Source organism: Polypterus senegalus, chromosome 2 (genome assembly GCF_016835505.1).
Source record: "Polypterus senegalus isolate Bchr_013 chromosome 2, ASM1683550v1, whole genome shotgun sequence".
NCBI lineage: Eukaryota > Metazoa > Chordata > Cladistia > Polypteriformes > Polypteridae > Polypterus > Polypterus senegalus.
Window position 1 is genome coordinate 260,055,559 of NC_053155.1, and position 27,933 is coordinate 260,083,491.

The following is a 27,933-nucleotide window of genomic DNA, read 5'->3' on the forward strand; positions in this document are numbered from 1 at the left end:
TTAACAAAACGAACTTTGTTTAACTTTATTTGATACCGTTTATCTTAGTGTCTATTTATAAAACAAAACGGATACGCCGTTGTGCTAAAGTAATATTTATCGCGTTCAGCTTCGCTAAAAAGGCAAAAACAACGCTATAAAATGGCACAAAAAGTAGCCTCTAGAAACGACAATTCCCACAAGCCTCAGCTGCGACATTCCAAACTGCGAAAATTCTGACAAAAAGGGGCTTTGGGAAGCTGCCCGACGAGTTCGCCTGATAAAAAGCGAACAATGAAGCGTAAACATTAGTATTTTCGCCAGACCACAACACTAAAGTTGTTCCACTCTTGTTTATGTTAAAAGGTTTCCCTTTATGTTGTGACATAAATTGTTTTAATGATCTGAATTGTATTTTCAATGAATATGGCCAGCCTGTGATCGGGGTCCTAGTGTTCTGGCGTCGATTAATCATGGCGGATTGGAAGAGGAGAGAAGAATCCCATCTAAATTATCAATAGAAAATCAAAACAGAATCAAACAGCGGCTTAAAATGAATCAAGTTAAATAAAAGAAAGAGTCCTATGATTAGGATTGTAGATATCGTTTCATGCGTTTTCCATATTGAAGGGTAAGATAGTTTTGTTTCATAAGATTTGTCTTCATGGATGTTTTTTTTTTTATTTGATGGCATTTTGGTTTTGTAGAAGAACTCTTTGACAGGTAGCAGCGTACGTCTTTTAGCGATGCAGCGCCTTGGAGTATGTATATGCACTCCAGTTTTGGACTTGATCATGCAATTAATGTGGCTGTAGACTTAATTCCAAAATCTGCTGTTTGTTTTTATGTGATTGCGTGCCCTTTGAAAACAGTAATGGTTAACAAAGCATATAGCAGCTCCGAGTGCAGAAAAAAACTTTGCTTTGTGTAGAAGTGAGGAGTCAACATGGAAAAAACTGTAACGTCGCTTGCCTTTTTGTGTAGTTGCACGAGACATTTACTTTGTTTAACAGCCGACGTTACTAGTTTAGGAAAGAAAAGTCAATGGCACCCAGGCGAGTAAAGATTGTAGACGGTCATTTTCGAATTCAGACTAGAACTGTGCAGAGTATATGGCTTACGGCTAATAAGAATGGCATGTTCTTTCTTCCGCGTGTCAGTTGATGAGCCATACCGAAAGGAGAGTATCTCACACTTTTGCGTAATTTAAATTTTAACAACAAATAAAAACATATACTTGTCCCTAACTTTCTCGTCTCAGGCAATCGCTATATTCACATCCCAAGTACAACTTTGGTCAGTTGGGTTTTCACGAACGTGCTGAATAAATTATGACAATACATTCAATGACACGTTTGACAACTTTAAATCAGGCTGGCTATTGAGAGGTAGTGAACATTCGTGTGTACTTTGGGGTGGACAGAGCTTCCGCTGTCAGCTGCACCTGATGGATGCTTTTAGCTCTTACCTGGATACGCAGGATACAAAATGAACTGAGGGTGATAACAGTTGCACGCGTTTTATGAGAAAAACTGAAACGGATTCTTTAAACTATCTCTTCAGTGTATTTCTAAGGGGATAAGAAAATAATGCAGTAAAGGCAGCTCAGTAATGAATGTAAGGTGAAGAACACCTGCCACAGCCATATGGATAAGAAATCATGAGATGTACTGTCAAAGTGGAAATTAGAAATAACCAAAAAGTGGAGAATATTTTTTACCAGTACAAGAGATAATCCAAATTGGTCTTTTCATTATTATCATACTAATAGAACAGTTAAGGAACAAGTGGAGAGTTCAAATCAATCTGTTCAGTTCCTACTTCCTGCAAACAAGCTGACAGTAAACTTCACTAGTGCACATAAGTCACTCTTTTCTGAGGTTTCCAACTAAAAAAAGGTCACATATCTATGGGCACTGGTACAGGAAACAGCCCTGTTTTGGGTACCCATCCATTTTGTACACACTAACACAGGGCTAGTTTGGCATTGACAGTCAACCTAATCAACATGCTCATGCAGACATGGAGAGAACTTTACAGGCTCAACATGGATAGTGACTGGTTGTAATATATAAACAAATGATGCTAATTCATTGAGACAGCAGTTGTAGCTACTGTGCCTCAAGTGCCATCCAGTTATTTAAAAACCAGGTCACAAGTTGGTTGAGTATGTGCCACAGGTTAGTTAATGGAAATAATTGTAAACAAACAGTAGAGAAACATGTCTCCAGTGTGGCCATGATGAATGAGGAAAATTGTGATTCATTTAAATGCTTGAGTTTTAACATATGTATTAGCTTAGTAGGCAACTACAAGCTGACCCAGTGTAGATACTTCTGTGTGGTGCGCTGTAGTACAATGGTGTCCTGTTCAGGGTTGATTTCTGCCTTACACCTGCTGCTGGTAGGATTGGGACAGATGCCCAGTGACATTGAATTGGAAGATGCTGAAGTGTCTGATTTTAGAGAAGGTTATGATTTTGTATACCTAGACTTTAAATAATTATCTCTCATTAGGAAACTTTTTAAACTGCAGGAGACAGCTACAGTATACAGATGTGTGCATAAATGGCAATAACAACAATTGTAAAGGTTTATAGCATAAGCAACCTTTTTGGATTAAGTCAGCTTCTGTGGGGATGCAGCAATTATGCCATTGTCCTTTTGCTTAGATAAAGTAATTGCAAGGAAGAGGTTAAATGTTCACTTGACACTGTTTTTCTTGCATATGCAAATGCAGTAGATTCAGTGGAATCTTTAGAGAATGATTTTGAATAAAAAAATCTGATTTGGGCAGATATGTTGTAAATGAAATTTAATGTGAATGAACAATATATTACACATAGTTAGTAAAATGATTAGAAAAAGTAGACAATAACTACTTTTTGACATATTACATCGGATGTGCTAATGGACTCATCACTTCCTATAACCAGGCTGAATATCTTTGTGTTTAAGAAGGTTGATTGGATACTGAGTTGTATGGCACACTGTGTGCAGTAAATGCAAAGAGAGGCTAAGTGTATCATGAACTTGTGAGGCTGCGTACATTTTTTGGGCTTCATGTTACTTGAAAGACATTATTTACAGAATGACCTGACTGATTCAAGGACTAAGGGAATCAAGGAAAAAACGAAAGAGATTAACAGTGATATTTTTATAATACCAAAGGGATAAAGTAGGACGATTGAATTTTAAAACAAAAACAGATATTCTTCAACAAGGGAGAGAGAGTGTAGATAGAAGCTGGTTAAAGATACATTTTGCAGAAATCTTATGAAGTTGATAGAATAATGAATACATAGAACAAGTTAACAAATTAAAAGAAGCACTTCGAAGACTTATAAATTGTGATTTGACCATATTTTTTATGAGCATCAGTTAGGGGGACAACAATGTTAAGAAGTGATATGAAAATCATTTTAGGATTGCTTAGTATTGTAGAAAATCTTATAACTAGAGCTTTTGTGTCTAAAGCTGACATAAAATGCCTATTTGAAAGCATTAGGAAAGGTGAGTGCTGCATTTCAAGAAAACGAAAAATCATCAAGTTATGGTTGTCATTGATGGCACACATGGGCAGCACTTGTAAAAGCACATCCTACTGCATCACTGCTTGCAAGAGCTCCTGCATTAGCTTTTAATTACAGCTCGGCCCATCTCATCCTGAAGGCATCGTTTTGTCTGGTTTCTACTGCCACCTTTTGAATGAATATTGAAAGGGCAGCAAGAATCCAAAACAAAAAAAAGTTTCTATCCCATTTTGTCTTGGTATTTTTGCATTCACATGCAATGTTGGGCTTTTGAGAAGCAATTCTACCCTCCCCAAAATTGTAAAGACAATTCCTCTAATGTTTAAGAGTGAGTGAAAATCAATCCGTGGATAAAGGTAAGACACCTCTGTAAAAAAATATTTTTTTATCTTTTTTTGGCCATGCACCATGTGATAGAACACAACATAGTTCTTCTAGTTGGAGACTGAGTTACATGTTTTCCATTTCCTTATACTTATGAATGTCATTTACTTGTTGCACTCCATAATTATAGTGTTACAGTTTTGTAATACCTGGGTGCATGTATTTGCAGATCAGTTGTTAGAATTCAGGAGTCTTCCATAATCAGGACAAATGTGGATTGTTCTTGAGAGCAGATTATTATGTACTTTTTTCTTGTACAGTATTCAGCAAAATGGCAGGTCATATTTAAGAGGACAAGATTAAGTAAAATGGCAGGCACTTCAAGGTAAATTAACTTTGCAGTAAATGGTAGGTGGTATTTAATTCTCTGTCATTCCCTCCAGCGTCTCCTCTTCCAAAATTTTCAGTATTTTGAGTAAAGTTTAGGGAATACTGTGGTAAGGCCTCAATTAGAAGCCATGTCTTAATGAATATTACTTATAAATCAAAAAAGAAATACTAGTAAACTATGTTTATAACAAATTAGGGCTTTTTATTTCTAAGAATAATTTATCTTTGTCACATGTGCAGCTATTTTAAAATAAAGACAGATTGTCACTTTAACAGAGAAAAGCATGCCATTCCTTTTGGAATCAGTTAATCATCCTATGCTGTGTTAAGAACAATGTGATTTAAAGATATTTTCCAAGGCAAGATCTTAAACCATTGTGTCTCTGAAACAAGATTTTCCTTTGCCTTAAATATTGAGAGTAGCTCTCTACCAAAACTGGTTGTTGCAGTCTTTAAAATTTAGAAATGGATTATTAAAAACTGTATTTGCAATAAAACAAAAACATAAGAGGCATTCTTGCCGGAATATCACGTTCCATACTTTACATACAACCATGAGACATATCAAACTGTCTGAAGCCAGCATTGTCATTGTTACAAAAAACTGCTGATTGTAAATGTATAGTCAAGAATTGTCACACCTAATGTCTGTCAGAGAAAATCTTGCGTGTCTGGTTCTGATCCTGGTAAAAGTTTTCTGTTCTCCATGCTGAAGTCTATTTAGTTTAAGCTATAGCACTTTGTTTTTCTTGTTTTCTGTTATGTTATTCAGTACTGTACTTGTGTTGAGACTAGTTGTTGTTTTTATACTGCCTGTAGGAAATTGTCCAGTGTCGATATTGCCTTTATATAATGATATTAACAGTAAATCCAGCTTAAAACTAGTTATAACTGTGTTTTAAAGGTTTATAAGGTCATCATTAACAGGTGCATAGTATAGAATAAAATTCATACCTGCATGAATTAATCAACTTACAATACTTCACCACTCTCTGGTGAGTTGCTTTGAAGAACAGTGTCTGCTAAATGAATAAATCTAAATGTAAATGCGAGGTAGCCTTTACAGTCCACAATGGTTCTCTCCATCTTACATTAGGTAAGTGAATTAACATTATCAATATGAACATCCTACCAAAGTTTTTATACTTTTTCTAGATTATCACATTTGTATAAATAAAATCCTTCTTTAAAAAGAAAAGAAAAAATAATTGTAACTACATTCATATGGAATATAAATAGGCTGCAATCTAAAAAATCAATTTTGCAAAGATCTAAGCCAGAGTGTAGAGCTGACAGTAGTGTGTAGATAGCAGTTCAGTGAAATTCTTGCTTACATATGCAGAAATAATACATTTGTACATGGTAGTAATTTGATCAGCAAATCAAAAAAATTAGGAAAGATCCTTCATGTGTAGTAAAACTAAAGTGACTTGATTTTCTGGTGATCCATTTTTTGGCTTTTAATCTACTGATTTGTCTGTTTTCCTGCTTTCTGACTCTTGTGTAAAAAGTCATGAAATAATTCAGCTAAGGGTTTTCTACGGTATCTGTTTACTTTATTTACAAAGATCTGTTCATTGCTTTATAGAGCTGCTGTAACTTAAAGGTGTTTTTAAAGTATTCTCAATGAAGTGTTAAAAAGTCTAAAAACTTTCCATTTTGAAAACTAGTCAACCCCCCCGGCCTGTGCTACGCACCAGCCACTTCACATCTCTGCCACTTGTGTATGTGAATGTCACTTTCACCAAACAACAAATCTTTTAATTCTTGCGGATACGCCTCTTTATTGGGAAGAAACGCTACTTTTCCCTGATGGCAACATGAATTAGATGATCTACAAGTCTCCGACTTAAAGTTTAAATCCGAAATATATGTTCAATCACTTTTCACTGTTCCGTTATTTCACCGAGTAATAATTTCCATTTGTTTGCACTAATGCGATCTTTACTATAATTTTTTTGAGACTTTCAAATTTTAGTACTTTCATTATCTCTAACCTGCTCTGCATGTGTATTTCACCAACGTTTTTGAATTCTTTACGATGTTCTACTTTGTCATCTACTCTTTGTCTTTTTATTTCCTGCCCTGGGCATGGTTAAATCTCTTGGCACAAAGTCTCGTCTCACGGAGCATGAAAGTGTCTATCTGAAAAAGTCATGTCTTGTTCCAGGCTAAAAAGTCTCATCTCGTCCCAGGATTTTTTTTATTATAATAGAGAGAGAGAGATGTATTATGTTTATTGGGCATTTCCAATAGTTTCAGTATTGTTTCCATAAAATATGGATTTCTTAACATTAAGACATACATTTATAGTCAACTGTAAGATTGTGGCTAGCTGGGTGTACGCCACATGCCGAAAGAGGTTTAGGCTCATGTAGCCTTTCTTATACTACAGTAATGAAAGCAAAGTCTTGAGTTTAAAGCCAGTACCTCCAGCCAGCATCAACAAGAGTGCCTGAAAGGGACTGCAATATGTCACATCTGCTTCTCTAACTAGTGTAATCTTATGGTTTCTTCTTTAGAAAACATGATTTTATCTACACTGGCTATATAGTGAAAAGAAATGCATGTGTAACAGTAACAAGCGGTGAAGTAGAGGTTCAATGATTGTGATTTTTGTGGCTGACTTTAGTTGCCAGTTTGCTTTATTGAAAAGCATTCAGGATCAATGTTATTTGCTGATCCTGGTGTGAGACGTGGGGCTAAACCATGTGCATGTTAAAATGTATTAATTTTAAGCAATGGTAAAATTTGGTTTTAAAAGTAATATACATTCCTTAATTCATAATTTAACAGAGAGTGGCCTATTTTTGGCTTTCAAGAATGCTGATATCAAGTTGGATACATTGTTTTCATGTTTGAACCCTTTATCATATGAGCATGATAAAAGCTATACAGCGGTGTCATTGGCATTTTAGTTAACAATAGCATAAGAAACTATGAATGATGAAGTATAGGCAAAGATGACATCTAACATAAGGATACAGAAATAGTAACAGGAAGGTATGTAAATATAAGAAATTCTGTGTTATGGTATTTTTAAATTGTTAATTTTGTGCAAAAGTTGCCCTTGGATGTTAATTATTATTTTTTTTAAGAATTTGGGGTCCAGGTTCTTCTCACTCTTCAACCTGTAGAAACAGAAAGGTGCCAAAAGTAGCTTGCAGTGTATGCTAAAATCTGCTGAGCTCAGGAGAAGCAAATTGCATATCATTTTTTTTTTGTCTGATTCAGACCTGTGCATATTAAATTATATCCCACAACTTTAACAGCAAACAAGTCTTAAAATTACTCCACATTTAACCAGTGAGTACCTGGCCTAACATAAGACTCTGCAATGGATGATAAAAGTACCATTAATTATTCGAATATTAACAGAGAAGTGGTAGAGCTTCATTGGAGACAGAAGTTTTGAGTGAAGATGGGCTGTGACATTCAGAGTAGTTGCATATCTTTCTCTGTCCTGTATTAGTTTTATTTTATGTTAGATTATTACGCAGGTTTGTGTCTTGAGATTGCAAGGTAGATTTTGGAGCACCAGCATTAATATTTTTTTTTAGCTTAAGATGAAGAGAGTAAGCAATTTACATATTTATAGTTATGTCAACATAACAGTTCCGTTGTTTTTGTTTGTTAGCTTTTGATGTTATATTGTACAGACAATATTAAGTGTCTTTAGGTAAGGCTATTATTTAAAAGCTTCACAGCTGTTGGTCTTAATTGTTTGACACAGAAAAGTGCAAATAAATAAATAATTCAATCAAAAATGCTAAACGTTGGGCAACCATGCATTTTCCACGTTTTACTGTAGCTTACCCAAAATAACTAAACCATTATTAATAGCTAATACTGATTATCCACCTTAATGGAAGGATAAGTGTCACTGTAATGTGCCATCTGTTGGAATGACTAATGCAAAATATTTTATTACTTACATGCATTACAAATACATTCCAGTAGATGGTGCACTGCAAACCTTAAAGCCGATGTCTGCATTGATTATTTAGATTTCAACCTGTTTTAAGCGGGTTGTACAGATATTAAGTAATAAATGGAAGGCTAAATACAATTGCTGCTTTAAATATGATAATTCAGTTTACCAATAGTAGCAAACAAACAGGCTTTCCATCTAATGCAGGGGTTCTCAACATCGGTCCTGGGGACCCCCTGTCACTACAGGTTTTTGTTCTAACCAGTTTCTGTTTTTAATTGAACTCCTGGGCTAATTAAGTGAACTGATATTTCCCAAGTTCTATGTTTAAGGAACAATATATTAATTAGAAAACTAAGTTTGCTAAAAATTAAAATGTGCCAAGCAGTCATATAGGAATAATGTATTTTTTTTTCTTTTTAACCGTATTTTCATCTTGATTTTCATCCTTCAAGCTGTTCTAATTGATTAATTAATCCATTATGTACTAATAAGTGGGTCTGACTCTAAAGTAGCTGCAGCCTTTGATTATTCAGTGTTGTTTGTCTGGGTGTCTGCTCTGCTTGTTTTAAGTTGTCATTATTAAGATACAATGAAGGGGGAAAAACTGCACAGAGAAAGGGCAAAGTATAATGAAATCAACAAAAGAGAGTTAAGCATTTAAATCTAGAGCAAAAGCAGAAATATTTATAAATGTCTTATAAAGATAAAAATCATGCTGCTATGCTTTTCTGAATGTTGAATAAAAGAATAAAAATACCAGCTAATGAAATGAGATCAGTGTTATCAGGTGTTGTCACTGATTAGGAATCTGGTTGGAACAAAAACCTGCAGCCACAGGGGGTCCCCAGGACCGACGTTGAGAACCCCTGATCTAATGCCTGATGTTGCCAGGATAGGCACTGGTTCCTTATCACCTTGAGCAAGATAAGCTGGTTTGAATGGAATGAAGGAAGGATTCACAGTTACTAAACCTGACCAAGAACCAGGAGGTCTTTGCATGAATAATATAACTATTACTGAAACACAAATTAGTTGGCCTTGGATCAGAATTGGCCAGTTTTTGCTTTTATTGTGAAATTGGTTCGTAAAGGCTGATCAGGTTTCCTGGAAACTGCTGAAGAAAACTACTGTTTGGAAGTATATTAAAAAGTTTGAAAGTGACAGGATTGCTATGTGTAAAATTTGTAGTGAAGAAGTTAGTTGTGGTGGATTTAAATGTTTTTTGCGTGATGCTAGCAATCTTGTCTTTAATATAAATTATACTTTTAAATGTCTACAACACCCAGGGCTTTCAATTATGCAAAAATTGAATTGAACTTAACAGAATTCTAATGTCTGCAGCCTCCACTTGAGCTGTTCATGTGTAATTGGAATTGGAATGGCATTAAATTGGAAATCCAATTCAGAGCAGCCAATTTCCCCCCCCAAAAAAATACAGGTGATTGGAACCAGCCTTATAAAGCTCAATTGGTGCATCTGTAATAACTATTTTTCATTTGGACATAGAGGTTAGGAGTACGTGCTGATACAGCATATTGCCGCACCTACCACATGACGAACCAACTCAGTATCCCAGATTAAGACCCAAGTGCAGCCATGTAATGGGTGACACCTCAGCACCACACTAGTTCAGATGGAATGGAATCAGTGTGAGGCTTTTCATGGTGGCTGGAGTGCCAATTCTGCCACAAACCCCCAGGTTTGTCTCTGCAGGTTGGAGGGCCTACATGTAGGGCTGGATGCAGATTAACGTCATACCCAGGACGGAGAAATTGCAGGTTAAAGGCCTTGCTCATTGGCCCAATGAAGTAGAGTCATGTTTGACGATTATGGGATTTGAACCAGCAACCTTTCTATTGCCAGTGCAGATCCCTAGCCTCAGAGCCACCACTCCGCCCTATTTGGACATAACTTCAATTAAAATAATTAATGAACAAATCAAATTAATTCAAACAGCAAATGTCATGAGCTTGTTAAGTTTTAATTTCCAAATCTCTCTCTCGTTTTTTACATTTGTTCCAGCTTTAAGGCTACTTTGTGAAATCAAACTTTTTGATGTAATAATATTGTTATTTCAGTATTCTTCTAAAACAGCCCTTGTCTGTTTTCAAGCTACCTCAATTTGGTGTTCAGACTTAGTTATTGCTTATGCGTGTGTCCTGTTTAGTTTAGCTTAATCCTGTATGTTATTCTATGACCACTAACACCCTGCTCCAAAAATGTATTTAATTGGACTGCTTTGCACACTTGCTCTACCTTCAACAAGCTGTTTTCTTTTTTTTATCGCCATAGCCTATACTTCTTGCCATTTTTTTCTCCAATTTTGCTTTGGATTGTTATTTTTGTCACTTAGTAGCAGAATTTTTGAATTGCTGTTAATGAAAGTGTTTGTCAAATTTAAACATAATGAAGGGGGAATACTTAAATATCATTGCCATGCAACATTTAGTCCACTCATAACTCATTTTCTGAAACGTGAATAGACTCCTTGTGTTTCAATAAAATATAGGTGGTCACTGACTTCATGTCTTTTGCACCGTATCAGAAAGGCACATTCCAGAGTAGGGGGCTGGAAGAAGTGCAGGGTTCAGGGATTAAAGTAATACATGTGCTTAATGTGTTATAAGTAATTGTGTGTGATCTTGTGTGGGATTTGTGTATGCATTACGGGCATGTGAATTGTCCCAGTTCTATTTTACATTTTGATCATGTCACTTTCCCTGCACAGAAAATCATGATTTTTTGAAGAAGCAATATTACACAAGTCATAAGCACTCCATGATTGGAAATTTGACCAAAGAGACAAGACTGGTCAGTCTGTCAGACTTGGTTCTTTAGTTAATATCTAAGCTGTTTCAATATCTTCTCAAAATACTTCATGGCCTGGGATATTTTAACTCTACGTGCCGCATGAGTTTGAGGGCGCTGCTGCTACACAAGCAGTGTACTGTCTATACTTGTGTGCATACTTTAACTATCTCTGGAGGATTCCACTATGTGACAGTGCAAGAAATCATTATGGTGAGAAAACAATGTCCGGTTTCACTGTGTTGTGAGTTGAAAGAATAAAGATGTTTAAAATAAAAATTATTTGCATTATGAAGCAGTGGTAAAGGTGCAAAAAGCAACAAAAAAAACTAACAGCATCACATAAGATGGGATGTAATGCCTTTAAATGTATCCCGTCATGATGGGGAAGATGCAACGCTTGTATTGCCTATGCACAAAATGGATGATGGAAAGCACCATAAAGACATTCACATGTCAGCATTTAAGTGTGATGATTTGCTTCATGGCATTGAACCATTCATCAAACATCAAAGCATGCACATCGGTCCTGTTGGAGGTGCAAGCCTGCTATCACATTGATAGTAAACAATGATGCCGATGTCATGTAACAAAACTTGAACATAGATGGCACCCGTGTTTTTGCTGGTACTGCCATGTGTCATGTTAATTTCTGATGACGTGCTCCGAGGATGCATCAAAAGAATGCTGAGCATGAAGTATAAGTCAGCCCTTAAAGGTTGTCAAGATTTCTGGCACAACTGTATGTCTCGGTAGTTTGTTCCAGATTCCCACAACTCTGTTTAAAGAAGTGCTTCCTGGCTTCAATCCTAAATGTTTTCCCCATAAATGTTCACTGGTGTTCTTCAGTATGTCATTTACCCTTATGCTGAAAGAATCCTGCTGGATCTATTTTATCAATGCCTTTGAGAAATTTGAAAAACTGGGCCTGTATTTTTGAAACGTCTCAGAATTACTCATAGGAATTACAGTTAAAGTGAAAACTAGAATTACAATTTACAATTTGTCCTTCCTCATAGTAGTACTTAAGAAGTATTTATGGAGCATCCTAGTCCCAACTCAAGGAAGTAGTAGGAATTCATATCAGAGAATGAATGATGTCACGATTTTATGACACCCTTCTCCATCATGGCTTCTCTATTGATCCATCAGTGACAATGTCCATCCATTTGTCCATGGAAGGAAGAGCCTGCACAAAGAATTTAATGATACTGGTAGTGATGGTACACAATCCACAATCACACTGCTTCACTTCCTGATAAGAGTCCACATGACAAGCCTTGTACAGGATGAGGTGGGATGGCAGGAAGTTGCCCTACTTTGGAAGGACCCTTGTTAGGATGATGGGTGTGTGTGTGTGTGTCTGTTTGAATCAGACTAGTACACGACTCCTTACAACAAGGCTCAGGGGATAATTGATTATGCAAACCACTGTGCCTCGTTCAGATACTTATTCAGTAGAGGGGTCCTCCTGCCGTAAATTGGCACTTATGGTGATGTTTTGTAGTTTACTAATGCTGATGCTTCACCACAAAGATGATAATAATAATTTATTTAACAATGAATACTCCAGGCCTTTTTCTTACCTTGCGCACTAAGCTTGAATGGATAGGCTCCTGCTTCCCCGTGGCCCTACTCAGGATAAAGTGAGTTTAGAAAATGTTTGGATGGGCGATCCACAGCCATACTTTCAGATGAATCACCTTCCTTCTGCTATGCTAACATACAGTAATGGTAGAACAGTTTTACACGGTAATATTCACTCAGTTGGTTACTTGAATATTTTTCACTGTGCCATGATGAGCCTCACACTCTTTGATCTCCCTCTTTATCTTTTGTGTGACTGTATTTATCCAATGCCCTGCCTTCTTGAACCATCCTGTGGTTGTAAAATGTAACGGTAACGTTCCAGGGTTATGTGGAATGCAAAGCTCCGTGTGTATTCATGACATTTCGGTATCACTTGACCTTCCAGCCCTGTCTATCTTCAGGATAGTAGGCTGGCTACTAAAATGCAGTTTTCAACCTTGACCACTTTTGCATTGACAATGTGATATCGTATGTGTTTCACATGTGCGTGCTTATCCACACAAGGAGCAATGATCTTTATGTGTGTGCCGATTTACATGAATGCAGCTTGCTTTACCATTACCTTTTGTGGAGTTGTGGGGAAATGTATAAATCTGCATATCACCTCACTCATTATAAGGGTGTTTCAAAGTTTGGTGCAAAATTCAAGAAATGCTTGGGTTTTAAATATACACATTAAAAGCTGCATTTTACACGTAATGTTACACTTTTACTTAAGCTGAGAGCGCATGACACATAACTTACAAAATTTGTGATGAATCTTATAAAAATGTATTATGTCTGTTTATCAACTGAATTACAGTTATTTAATAGAGACTCCTTGAGCATGTTTGTTAGCTTGACACAGAAGTACAATTTGTGCAGCAAAGAGGTATTTAAATGCTATTGTGTCTAGTATTTTAATTGGTAAATTGCAAGAGAATAAAATTTCTACTCCAAGTTTCTATGAAGTAGCAGATGCTAAAGCCACCACATAGTAGTGTTTGTTACTTAATCTGGGAATGTCTTTGATTAACAGCTTGGTCTGTTGTAGAAGCACAACATAGCAATGGCACTGTAATGTCTAAGGTAATGATGGAAACAGGTCTACAGCAGGTATGGCAAGATTTGGGGGCCAATTACTTATTATTTGGGTTGCAAGAGGAAACAACATCGAATCAGAAATGGTTGAATACTGATCCAACCGAGGAAAGGTCAATTCAATGTTGAAAAATTAAAAAGAAAGTATGTGCTTGATCTTACAGTTAGGTGCTGATGATGTATCTTCTTACTCACAAAATAAGCCAGTCTAATTTTCATTTTGTCTTAAAACTCTCAGGATCCTGACATACAGTAGTTCTCTTATTTGTGCCTATTTTGCTGCGAGAAAATTGTACTAATCTGCCTACTACTTAAACACACACACAGCAATAAAAAAGTAGTTTAATTTTTCACCTAAACATAGAATTGGAAAGATACTTTTTATGATTAACTAGCTGTGTTACCCGGATTAGCCTAGGAAATTTCCTGAGACAAAGTGCCTCGGTTATAGTTCTGTTAGTTAGTTGAATGTATGACAAGTGCTATGTAACTAATAAGTACTTTTCTGTATTTATTTTTTGTAGATTTTCATTTTTATGCAGGAATGCCTTACTCTTGAACATGCTACATACAGTTACCCTTAAGTAAGACATTCGTGCTTTTCCTAGTGACTGACCTTGGGATACTGTGTTGTTTTCATCTGTAACAAATAATTAGTGGAACAATATGAATTCTGGGTGTAAATATAATTTCTCCTGTTGGACATCCTTTAAAAATGGTAGCTTTAAATTAGATTTGAATGTAACACTTTCCTCTGTATTCTTGTACTTTTACAAAGTTTTGGAGGGTTCAGATAAAAAGCAATATACAGATTGAAACAGGTGTAGTGTATGGAAAGAATGGTTTACTTAAGAGAAGGGACAGAAATAAAAAATGCAACCAATATTAACTGAAGTAAACCCAAATAAACTTAAATCCAAAACTGTGGAAAGCCAAATAAAAACCACAGCAATCCACTTATCTAATCTTGCAACATGCACTACATACTTATCTCATAACAGCTGCAAGCCCACTGAACTAAATTCAGCTTCAGATGTGGGTTTTTATTTTGTTAAATGAATTTGAAGTCATTGACATCTGTATATTAGTTAATGTGTGGTGCAGTGGTGTGTAATGCTGTATTATTAAAATGTGTTTCTGATTTTCATCTTTCATTTGTTTTTGTAATTCATTAATGCATTTGGTTTCATGTTTTTCATCAGTTTTATGTTTAATGCTTCTTTGTTTTTTTTGTTAATCTTTTTTAATATTACTTTACCCTGAAAGCCATAGCTAGACAATGAAGTTCGAACACTTAACTTTTACTTTTTTCTTTAACATATTATAAACAGCAGTTAAGATTTACAGGTTTTACATTTATGCAGCCCTTGCAAAAAATTTAATATTTTTAATTTTGGGTTTCTTTGGTCTCTGTAAATGTATGGAAATGATGTTGTTGCAACAATAATTTAAATTTATTATGTAGAATGTGTTCTTTTCTGCAGTGTGAAATCATATTTAAACATCCACTCAAAGTACATGGATTCAATGTTATGTTTTCCAGATTTTGGTCATAAACATACTTGCAGTTGATGTCACTTTAATGTAACAACAATCTTTTTCTCCATGACTCTCTGAGTTTCTGTTATAAACAAATACTGACCCTTTGTCACTGTCTTTTTCAGTTCATGATACAAAACGAGAAACCGCATCTTGCAGTAAGAATGCCTGTTGTCTGGCCCACTCTCCTTGATCTCAACAGGGATGAGTGCAAGAGGATTCTGCGCAAACTAGGTAAAGTTTCTTATGTATGAGCTCCAAAGTTCCTTTAAAAATATTTCAATCAGATGAAATTTATGAAATACAAAAAATTCATTGAAATACATTTGTTTACAATAAAATATAACTTAAGAATTTTTTTTTCCCCCATATAGGATGTGAATATATCCGATTTCAAATTAGCTCCATTATTTTATTCTGTTTTGATTAGAAATTACAATAATAGGAAATGTATAAGTGTTTCATAAGTTTGCTTTTATACATTAATGGAGACATTAACAAACTTGTCCCTACTGTGGGAGTGTTTTAAGCATAAAGTCTCATATTCTGAGATCATGTGCAATTTATAAAAATGCTGAGAAACAATAGCTTGAATCATTCCTGGATAGAGATCTTTATCTTTATTAAATGAGATATTGGTGATACTGTATCTGTACAATTTTTGCTAAATGTCATTGCAGTGCACCTCTGAGGGAAAACTGCTTGTTATGGCTTTTAACTTTCTTATACTGATGTGAAATTTTAAAAAACATTTTAGGTAGTCTAGTTTGTAGATTTGTTTGTTTTTTCACCGGGGAATTTATTCCAGTGTAAATCTGTAAAATTTTCTGTAATGTAGTTGCTTAATTCACTTTAGTATATATAGAAGTATACATCATATAGTTTATGATGGGTTGACTGATCAATATGCACATAAAGTAATGCCTCAGATATGTTTGTTCATTCTTTTTGGAACTTACACCATCAACTTAAAGTCATATACTTTACTAAATAGCTCTTCATTTGACTCATATTTCACCTCCAAAATTTTTAGATTGCAACCGTTTTTAACTAAATTTTTCTTTGATCAATTTTTGAAATAATTCTATGTTATATGTTGGTTTCAGTCCTGAAACAAACAAATCAAGGTATTTATTTAAAGCATTTTCTATGATTTCCTGTTTTAAAGAATTTCCCAATTTATCATTAATATTATGACTAAAGGAGTTCAACACATTCACTATTTTCATTTTTTTGTTTCAAATTTCAAATAATGTATATTAATACATGCATGTCAGAAGTGTGCTGGGAAAGATAGAGAGCTCAGAAGATGTGCAATTGGATTACATCCACAACACCTTTCTGTTTTGTAAAAAATCATAATAGTCTTTTTGGTAGGACTTATTTTACAAATAATCTTCCTATAGATATGGTACTCCTAATATGGGTAAACATTTTGTAAGTTTCAGTGGTTACAACAGGCAGATATCTTCCATCTTAGAGTTAGACAGCATACCCAAAGTGTTTTGCAATTCTTTTTTGTTTTGAGTTTTTAGAATGAATTCACTCATATTTATGTTTTTTGTTGTGTTTACTGTACCTTTTAGAAAGTATTCACTCCTGTGGATTTTTTCCATGTTTTGTTGTTGCAAACTCCAAATATAAACTGCTTAAAAATATATCAGATCTCAATGGGAAAAACAAAATCATGCTGGATATCTATACTGATATGGATTGGGTATTGTGTTAGGAACGAAAGAATGCCACATCGTTTGATGGAAATGAAAATTATCAACCTACAGAAGGTTGAATTCAAAGACACCCCAAAAATTAAAAAATGATGATGCAGCCTAGTCAATTTTGCTGAAATTTAATTGAAGCAACCCAAAATTGTACTTTGTATGTCTCCCACATGCTTGTATGAATGCCTGATAATGTCAGGGCATGCTCCTAATGGGACGATGAGTGGTGTCCTGGGGGATCTCCTCCCATGTCTCGACCAGGGCATCACTGAGCTGCTGGACAGTCTGAGGTGCAACCTGATGGCAACCTGGTGTTCTATTGGATTTGGGTCAGGCAAGCGTGGGGGCTAGTCAGTGATATCAATTCCTTCATCCTCCAGGAACTACCTGCATACTTTCGCCACATGAGGCAGGGCATTGTCATGCACCAGGAGGAACCCAGGACCCACTGCACCAGCATAGGGTCTGACAGTGGGTCCAAGGATTTCATCGCAATACCTAATGACAGTCAGTGTGCCATTGTCTAGCCTGTAGAGGTCTCTGCGTCCATCCGTGGATATGAATCTCTCATCACTGACCCACCACCAAACCAGTCATACTGAATGATGTTACAGGCAGCATAATGTTCTACATGGCTTCTCCAGACTCTTTCACGTTTGTCTCATGTGCTCAGGGTGAACCTGCTCTCATCTGTGAAAAGCACAGGGTGCCAGTGGTGGACCTGCCAATTCTGGTATTCTGTGGCAAATGGCAATCGACCTCCACGGTGCCGGGCAGTGAGTACAGGGTCCACTAGAAGATGTCTGGCTCTCAGGCCACCCTCATGAAGTCTGTTTCTGATTGTTTGGTCAGAGACATTCACACCAGTGGGCTGCTGGAAGTCATTTTGTAGAGCTCTGGCAGTGCTCATCCTGTTCCTCCTTGTCCAAAGGAGCAGATACCGGTCCTGCTGATGGGTTAAGGACGTTCTATGACCCTGTCCAGCTCTCCTAGAGTAACTGCCTGTTTTCTGGAATCTCCTCCATGCCCTTGAGACTGTGCTGAGAGATGCAGCAAACCTTCTGGCAGTGGCACGTATGTTGCCCCTCTAGTGCACCTGTTGTTAATTTCTTTAACACCAAAGCAGCTGAAACTGATTAACAACTCCTTCTGCTACTTAACAGACCATATTTATATCCCAGACGTTTCATTGACTTGATGCTATATTCTGATTAAGAAGTGTTCCTTTAATTTTTTTGAACAGTATATTTACAATCAGTCCGTAAGTCCCTTAAATGCTTGTTTTTATGAATGTATATTTTACTCTTACAACTCTCCCTCACCTGTCTTATTCTTGTTGGGAAACCTCTTCTTCATCACCACATTTTCTTTTGGCTTTAACATTTGTCTGTGGTTTTCCTTTGTATGTTGCAGTTGAAGGCTGTTCTTCCAAAGTGTTTTTTGGAGAAATATTTAAGAACTCAACAACTACTGTACTGTGGTCAGGTGTTTTGCTGTGGACTCAGACAGACTACAAGCCATCTCAGGTTGCAGATTTTCACTGTGGTGACTGCTGGTGGCAATAACATGACAATAACATAATTTATTTATATAGCACATTTTCATACAAAAAAATGTAGCTCAAAGTGCTTTACATAATAAAGAATAGAAGAATAAAACACACTAAAAAAATAAAATAAGTCAACATTAATTAACATAGGATGAGAGTAAGGTCCGATGGCCAGGGTGGACAGAAAAAACAAAAAAAAAACTCCAGATGGCTGGAGAAAAAAAATAAAATCTGTAGGGATTCCAGACCATGAGACCGCCCAGTCCCCTCTGACGACATCTAGATTACAGTTGCCTTCAGGAAGCAGTCTATTATCAGCCTAAGCTGATTGACACCTGAGCAGATACTGCTTCTGAACACTTCTTCCTGGTAACATCAACTGAAATATCTACTTAGTCCCCACCATCCTGTGCTGCATTGCACCATATGGTACAACAAACGCAAGACATGCAAATGAAAATTGCCGGAAAAGATGTGTAATATGATGGGAGCTTAAAACCAATAAAACAGAATGCAGTTAACGGGGAATCTTTTCAGGAGGGAAACAATCTCTAGAGAACTTAACTCCATATAAGAGTAGCTAGAGGCACTTGTTTAGATAGTAAACATAATGAGTGCAGATACAGACAAATCCTCCAGAATAATTTTCTTTATTTCATGTTAGACAGGAGAAGGATTTCGTGAACCAGCAGAATAACAGTTCGAAGCATAAAGCCAAAGGAACAGTTGAGGATTTCAGACTAAAAAATTGAGTGTCCTTCTGAGCCAATCCAGTCCTATTCAAGCCCTTGGGATAGATTTGAAAATTGCTGTTATTCATCACATTGCATCCAGCTTGACAGAGCATCATCAAATGTACCATAACAAATGTATGCTGATTTACAATTGCAGATTAGTAGACATCATAAATCATTATTAAGACGAGTCAAATTTCTAACTGCTGCTGAAGCTGCTTCTACAAAGCATTAAGTTAAGATGAGTATTCAGGGGGAAAAAAGAAAACTCAGATTTTCGTTGCACAAAAATTAATAAAATCTTGTTACACAAAAATATTCATTTTGTGTTTTTTTGTGTAAATTTCTAAATTTTGTCTGTTTGTATATTGAGGGGTAGGCAGATAATTTTTATTAATTTTAGATAATAACAATAACAAACAAAATCTGATATAATCCAAGGGGGTGAATACTTTAAATTTCAAATATTATCTAATTATATTACAGTCATCTCATTAATTAGCACAATCTGATTAATAAAAGCTGGCACATAAATTATTATATTACTTGCATCACCTATCCATCCAAATTTTAATCAGTTCTGTAAGTAAGTGTAACATTTAGTGGTAGGCTATGCATAAGTGTTACTTTTTTATATTTGTATTATCTTTCTCTTTAGGAATTCTTTCTTTTTAGAGACTTTTTTTTCCTGATTTAGCGGTAATGACCCCATAAAACTGCATATACCTTTCTGTGTATATATTTTGAACTCCAGCTTTTTTGCAGTTTCGGTAAAGCTGCAGCCATATGGTGTAAGAGTAAAGTTACTTGTTAAATTTTAAAATGTGCTTTGTTTTTTTGTTACATTAGGAAAAATATCTTGGATTACATATCATTTTGGTATATTATCATTCATTATACACGTTAGAAAAGTGTGAGCACTAGAGCAAGTGTTTGTTTACTAATATTTTTGATGCTTACATTTTGATTATCCTATATATTAGTCTACATTAGGTATTCTGAGCATGAAGGACAGAAACAGCATTTTAACGATTTCTAATAGCCAGATGTAGGAAAAAAATCTGAAGGGAGAAATGGTAAGTTTTGGACCGCTCTCATTTTTAAACAAAAGAAACAGGCACATTTTCAAATATTACGTGATTTAAACCTCCCTACAGAAGTGATTTTGTGTTATTTATTTAGTAAATCTATTACGTGTTCTATGTATTGAGATAATATCTGAAAGAAAAATAAATTTAATATGTAAAATGCATACTTTTCTGCAGTATGAAATCATATTTAAACATGTGCTTTTAATCGTCTGAAGTAACTTGGTTTATCAGCAGGTTTTAAACTTAATTAATTTATCAATTTTGTTTTTTGGCAGACTTTTAACTTGTAATTCTTCCCTTGCCTGGAAATTGGGATCTTCATGTTTAATATTATCTCATTTTTTTATTCATTCTGAAATTTTGGAAAGCTTCAGATGTTTACTGTTGTTGGTCATCAAAACTTGTAGTCTTCTAAGTAGCTTACTGGATTTTTGCTTCAGACTCTGATTGGTTATTGGAGGAAAACTGTATTTTAATGGTTATTTTTTGAGTGCCCAGTATGTACTGTATATTGAAACATGAATTTTAGAAAAGTGTCATGTACTATTTGGCATTTGAAAAATTTATTTATATTTCATTTCAAGTTTTGTGAATACTTTTTATCCTTAACTGTTTTATTATTAGTATTTGATTCTAGTTATCTATTACCTTTTAGAACTTGAGGCCTATGCTGGAGTTATAAGTGCTCTACGTGCACAAGGGGATCTTAATAAGGAAAAGAAGGACCTTCTTGGAGAACTCACCAAGCTCTTAAGGTAGGTTGTGCATTTTGCTTTTTGTATATGAGGATATTGTTTACAGAAACTGCATATCTCATAATATTCAACTATTTAGACTATAATATATTAGTTACTGTCTACTGAAAATCTTACTAGAAATATAAATAAGTAGAAAGTTTTTTTTCTTGCTTGTTTTCTAAATGCTTTTTCATTCTTGTCTTAACAAATTGATTAGCATTTCAACTGAGAGGCATCGTGCTGAGGTTCGTAGGGCTGTAAATGATGAACGGTTAACAACCATTGCTTATCAGTAAGTTTTATCATTTTTTTAAAATTCTGTTTTACTCAAAATTTTCTTTAGTTGTTCAGATAGTTTACCAAGGTTTTGTTTTCCACATTTATTCTAGTATGTCTGGACCAAACAGCTCTTCGGAATGGTCTATAGAAGGACGAAGGCTGGTTCCCCTTATGCCAAGACTGGTCCCTCAGACGGCATTCACAGTCACTGCAAATGCAGTGGCAAATGCAGCAGCTCATCACAATGCTTCTCTTTTGTTACCAGCAGAAACTGGTAACAAAGAAGGTAAATACCAAAAAGACCCCTATTTCTGCCTGAAAACTTAGTTTGTGTTCCTATTTTAAAAATCTTTTAAAATCTGGTTAAACAAGTACTGTTAATCTCTTGTGGAAAACAAAATTATTATACCTTCTGATTTTTGCTGTTTTTAACCAGTGGAATTTTGACAACTGAATTATGTGGTATAGCGGGTCTGTGGCTTCTGAAAAAAGTCAGGTTTTTTAAATCCGTATAGCCGTGTCGTTCTCCGTGGGCGCGATTGCTCAACCGCGGGGAGTTAATGGGGTGATTGGAGCGAGTTGCACCTGCACGTGAGGGTGCGGTCGCTCTTGTTTGCCTCATTGGCTTCCTGTGGTGTGTAATTAAGACGCTGTGCCCACGGAGGCAGTGAGAGGTGTATATGGATTATATATAAGCTAAGGTACACCAGAGAGGAGGGATAAATCAGGAATCGTGGAAAAAAAAGATAAATCGGGGAAAGAAATGGAAGGAGGTAGAACGATGTGAGAAGGAGGTTAAAGTACGGCAATGGCAGTCTAGGCTGGATGATCTGGCCACCTTAAGAGAGAGACAGAACGAGCAGGGGCCCCGCGAAGGAGCGTTAGATGGAGGCGCTCTAGGGGGCTAGTTCGCCCCACTGACAACTAGCGAGTGGGGTGAGCAGGAGAGGTGTCATCCCGCTGGATCTGAGGAGCGACTACGGGTGCGCGAAAGATCACGGGAGGAGAGCCAACCTCGTCGGTCTGGCAGTGACGTCCGTTTGGAGGCCAAGACGGAGGTTGACAGAAGGAGCTTGTGACTGTTGGTCTCCGCGGCTGCGAGTAAGGGTGAGCCGGGGAGAGAGTGATGGAGGTGGGCCAGAGAACAAGAAGGGTGTGAGAGACTGCGTTTTTAACTTCTACATTTTTACCTCAGATTTTAAAGGATTTATTTATTGTTGATGGTTTTAACCCCACTGGACACTTGATTTTTATGGATTTATTTATTGAACTTTTGCACTTTGCACTTTTTGTTTTTGATTGTTTTTGAATAAAGCACTTTTTGGAATATCCCCTGGCCTTGAGAGATTTGTCCCTATGTGTCAGCTCATCTTGGTGACATTATCGACGGTGTTGGGTTCAAGGGCTCCTGAACAGCAATAGGAGGATGGAGTCGAACCCGCATCGTCACAAATTATGCTTAGGAAAATTGGGTTTATCAGTTAGATTTCTCTTTCAGCTCCATAAATGTAGGCAATTATAAATGAGCATCATGAATCCTATACTGTAGTAACAGGTTTTAAGTTTGGAGGTTGCACTTAATTATATAAGATGTTTTAATGTTTTGGTGAAATATCGCCATGCACTGATTTTAATACCTACCTTGCTTTTTGTATTTGTTGGATTTTAAAACCATAGGAAATGTTATATTACTCAGTGTATCACTTGCATCTTTTCAATTCTACTCATTGTTTAGCAGTAGTTGTGTGTTACTCCTACACAAGTACAACTGCCACTCCTACCACAACCACAGTACCATGTGCCAGTACTGCAACCGTGAAGTCGCCTAGACCAGCTAGTCCTGCCTCCAATGTGGTAGTGTTGCCTAGTGGAAGCACAGTGTATGTAAAAAGTAAGTATTATATTTCCTATTATAATAGCCAAACTTTTGCATTCATTACATATTTGAGTCTTGAATAGGAGTGCCATTAGTGCCAGTGAAAAAAGCCACTGCTGTTTATCATTTACTGTATTCTTACATTTCTTCATGGTGTAGAGTTTACATTACACGTTTCTGCTTTGTCCCTGTTACAGATTAGATATGTTTATTGTGACATACACTGCAAGAGCACAGTGAAATTCTTGTGCTGCAGTTGTGGTCATATATAAATAAATACATTAATTAAATGAGAGTAGCAGATAATAGATAAATGAATATATAAATAAACAGCCTAAATAAATACAGTAAATAAGATAAGAGTTAAAAAAATAATATATAGTACAATTATATATAAACTAGCTGTTAGATACAGTATTTGGTGCAGGGTAGGTATAGGTTTCTGGGAGTTCAATGACCTGTGGCCTGGGGGAATTGGCTGTTCCTGAAGGAGGTGGAATGAGTGGTTTGGCTTTGGTGGCACTTCCTAGAAGGTAGAAGTCAAAACAGAGGATGAGCAGCATGGGTACCATCAGAGATGATTCAGCTCTTCTCCGACATTTGGATCAATAAATGGTGTGAAGTTTTAGAAGGTTGACCCCAAAGATTTTAAAAGGTCTAGGGACAGTCCTTTGGAGGAGTTTGCAGTCCTTGCATGTCACTCTACCAAACCACACTGTGATACATCCATGCAGGACACTTCCAATAATGCAGTTGTAAAAGTTCAACACTAGAATCCCTGAAGCTTACAATTTTTTTCATTGTCCCTGATCTTCTTAAATGTTTCTGACATTAAACCAAGAAGCTCATGGCTCCTTATCACTGTGCTAATAGCCTGCTTTTGTTTAGGAAATACAGTAGAGTCTCGCTTATCCGACATATAATGGAGAGGCATACCCTATCTGATCCTGTCCCTAAACTACCTAATCCTCAAAACTTTTCCTGGTGTCTGATTTATAAAAGATGTAACTAATTTACAAGCCATAATAATAGACCCAAGATACACATGGTTCTAAAATGGTTCCAGAAATTGAGACCTTAACTGTAGAAAGAAATGTTAATGTGAAATTAGGACAGTTATCCATCTCTATTGTATTCTATCATCAAAATCTCCTTCCCCACCAAAAACTGCTAAAACCTGTGTTTGTTTTTTTTTGAAAGAGTAAAAGTTTAAAATAGGAAGAATATGTATAAGGGAATTAAACAACATGGAAAGAAAAAACAAAATATAGCAAGGTAACAAAAACTAAGGATATATTATCATGTGCAACACTTCAGAAAGCTATCTTTGAGTCAAAGTGGAACTAATTCAGTACAATAGTCCCTCAACCTATGCCCTGTTTAATATTGAATTTCAGTCTCATTAGAAAATTAGATAGGCATTTTTTCCATCAAAAAACTATTAAAAAATGTAACATGTAACACTGTGAGTTGGCATCATTGGTTAAATTGTCTTCTTTTGAGCTGCAGACAAAATAGCCAATGTAACCCTAAAAAAGTTATTTTTTACAAATGTTTCATTCTTGTTTCCATATCCCTTTAGAAAACAAAATTAACTAAAACTAACTTAAATAAAAAAGTCATGTAACAATGATTTGGATTTATTGTTTCACTTGAAATTTTCTCTTATAAGTATTTATACAAAATTAAAAATTCCACATCCTTATTTCACCTTTTTTTGTAAGAGTAAACTATTTAAGTGACTCATCTTTTACAAGGTGTAAGCTGTTCAGATGAAGATGAAAAGCCCCGGAAAAGAAGACGCACAAACTCATCTAGCTCTTCCCCGGTAGTCCTAAAGGAAGTGCCTAAAGTGACAACTCCTGTTTCCAAAACCATCACTGTACCAGTCAGCGGCAGCCCCAAGATGAGTAATATCATGCAGAGTATTGCCAACTCACTCCCACCTCATATGTCTCCAGTTAAAATTACTTTCACAAAACCTTCAACACAGACAACAAATACCACTACGCAAAAGGTATCTTTGATTTGTTTTTTGATTTTGTATGTATGTGTAAATTTTGTGAATACTTTTTCATTTTATTACAAAAGCTTCAATTTCTTATGCATAAAATATGTTTTAATTTTTTTCATAAATGTCTGCCTTTAGGTCATCATTGTGACAACATCACCAAGTTCAACTTTTGTGCCCAATATCTTATCAAAATCCCACAACTATGCAGCTGTCACAAAACTGGTCTCCACCTCAGTTCTTACAGCTTCAACTCAGAAGCAGCCCGTAGTCATCACAGCTTCACAGTCCTCTTTAGCCAGTACCAGTGGCACATCCACGCCATCACCAACTCCCAGCAGTGTGGCAGTGACAACTGTAGTTTCTTCATCTCCTTCTGTAGTCATGTCAACAGTAGCTCAAGGTCAGTCATTGAAGCCTCACGTAATGTGGTTACATTGCATTTGTTGAATTCTTTAGTGTCACTTGTTAAACTGTAGAAAGAAAAAAAGGTTCAACATTTATTGAAGACCTTCTTGTAGAACATATCTAGTGTTGGCTGTTTTTAATTTTATTTCAGTCAATTTATTTTTATGGATAAAATAAACATTTGCTAAAGTTTCAGAAAATTTTAATTGTACAGTATAGCATTAGATCCTTGTCCTTTCTCTTATTTGTTTGTCCTGACTTGTTGCAGCTGTGATCCACACCATAAGGAAAGAGAATTAATTGTGGTTAATTTGGAACATAACAGTATTTTTCCTATCTTATATGCTTGCTTCTTTACTGATATATTTTTATGAGATTTTTAATCCAGCAACAGTGTGACATTATCAATAAATTAATTATGACTTGTTCTCTTTCTAGGTGTATCTTCAGCAGGAGTCAAAGTGGCTTCTGCTCGACTACCTTCACCTAAAACCCTTGTGGGTTCTCCAACTCAGATTCTTGCTCAATTTCCTAAGCAGCACCAGCACTCTCCCAAACAACTGCCACAAGTGCAGCACTCTCAGCAGACTCAGCAAGCCCAATCCTCCGTCGGCTCACAGCAACCTCAGTCTCATACTCCACCTGGTATCAAGCCAACTATCCAGATAAAACAAGAGTCAGGTAAGAAGTTTTAGCAATTTTGAAAATCTGAAGTCCATTTAAAATGTATATATTTGATTACTTTTTGATAGGAAAATCCTGAAGGGCCTTATCTATATTTTCATTTTGCACTTTATTATTTGCACATTTCTTTCTGGTTTTAAATTTTACCTGTGGATCACTTATGGCAGGGAACACAGGAGCCTCATGTATAAACAGTGCGTATGCATAAAAATGTTGCATACACCCATTTCCACTCTCACTTTCAGATGTATAAAAACTAAACTTGGCGTAAAGCTATGCAAGTTTCAGCTCGACTTTGTAAACAGGTGGCACCCAGTGTCAAATCAGTGCTACTGTTTCTGTGTGGTTTCCCTTCTTTTTCATATTTGCATCCATGATGCGGGCTTTATCAAATACACATTTTCAAATACGCTAAAATTAATTGCATATCATTTACAAATTTAAGACACTTGATTTTAATCAATCTGTAATAGTATAATGGTCCATGGGATGGCCAAAATATTCAAACTGAATAGTTGAACAGAATTGGATGGGTATTCTTCTGAGCTGGCTTTCTTTTTTGCATCCATGCTATCTATCATACATTTCAAACCCTAGTTCCTGTCCTTCCGTTTTCTTTTCCCACATAACCAATCACAACACAATAAACATCCTTGTGATAGTAAAATTAACTATAAACTTAGAACATTGAGCATTCAGAAATTTTAAGGAACATTGAAAAATCTTTGTTCTATATGTTTAATTGCTCTATTCAGTTTTGCACACGTCCCAGCAAGCTTCATGCAAAAGACAGGAACAATCCTTGGAAAAGGTGCCAGCTCATCACAAGGTGAATACGAGCACACACATACACTAGCAGTGTCAATTTAGCATCACCAAACCCTTAGCCTGCATGCTTTTTGGGAAAAACTAAAGCACGCTGAGGAAACCCACCAAGAAAACATGCAAACTCCAGGCAGGGTACACCTGGGGCATGACCACCTTAATGAGAAACAGCAGGGCTACTACTGTGCCACCCTTTCCCCACATGTTTAATTCATGCTTTAATGCAGTTCATCATTGTGATGATGCCCTTGAACTGACACCATTGGTAATGTCACAGATGAGCTAGGCAATGAGGTACAACAATGAAGCAAGGGGATGGTGCAAAAAGTGATTTTATCCAATAAATAGTGCAGTGTATCAAAATCTTTTAAATAAATAATCCAGTTAAAACAGAGGTGAAAAGTGGAGGATAAAATCCAATAGAAAAAAAAAAAATCCCTTCAAAAGCAAAGAGTTTAAAACAACAGCTGGAAGCAGTCTCTTTAAAAACAAAGCCTGGTGCCTTCTTTTACCAGGCGGCTCCCCTGCTTTTTCAGATATGAAAAAGACTACAACTAGAATCATTAGATAACAAGTATGAAAAATGAAACACCCAACACAGATTCAAGGGCAGATACAGTAACTGCTAAAATAGTATACAAATAGAATAAGTAATTAAACATTTACTTCATTCTAATTTGCCAGGTAATTGCAGAGAGTTATGCCTTTAAATATTAATTATAACAAGGTATGGGGTATGAATGCAGATTGTATAACAAAAATTCAGTAGTAATATAAAGAATTACAAAGAATAATATAATATGGTACTACAGTAAATAAGCAGAAATGATTAGTTTCACTCC

At 36.0% G+C, this 27,933-nt stretch overlaps 1 protein-coding gene across 2 annotated transcripts in view; it reads left to right on the top strand.

The window, feature by feature from the left end:
- The first annotated feature begins 430 nt into the window (after positions 1–430).
- emsy (EMSY transcriptional repressor, BRCA2 interacting) overlaps positions 431–27,933 on the top strand; it is an 89,315-nt gene continuing 61,812 nt past the window's right edge. The window contains exons 1-9 of one of the 2 annotated variants that reach the window (XM_039745432.1): positions 431–610; positions 15,302–15,410; positions 20,927–21,026; positions 21,226–21,300; positions 21,398–21,573; positions 23,023–23,178; positions 24,921–25,180; positions 25,313–25,577; positions 26,021–26,263. In XM_039745432.1, coding sequence (XP_039601366.1) covers positions 15,305–15,410; positions 20,927–21,026; positions 21,226–21,300; positions 21,398–21,573; positions 23,023–23,178; positions 24,921–25,180; positions 25,313–25,577; positions 26,021–26,263 — 1,381 coding nt within the window. In that variant the 5' untranslated portion in view covers positions 431–610; positions 15,302–15,304. The remainder of the gene's footprint in view (positions 611–15,301; positions 15,411–20,926; positions 21,027–21,225; positions 21,301–21,397; positions 21,574–23,022; positions 23,179–24,920; positions 25,181–25,312; positions 25,578–26,020; positions 26,264–27,933) is intronic. The other variant, XM_039745433.1, reaches the window with a different exon arrangement.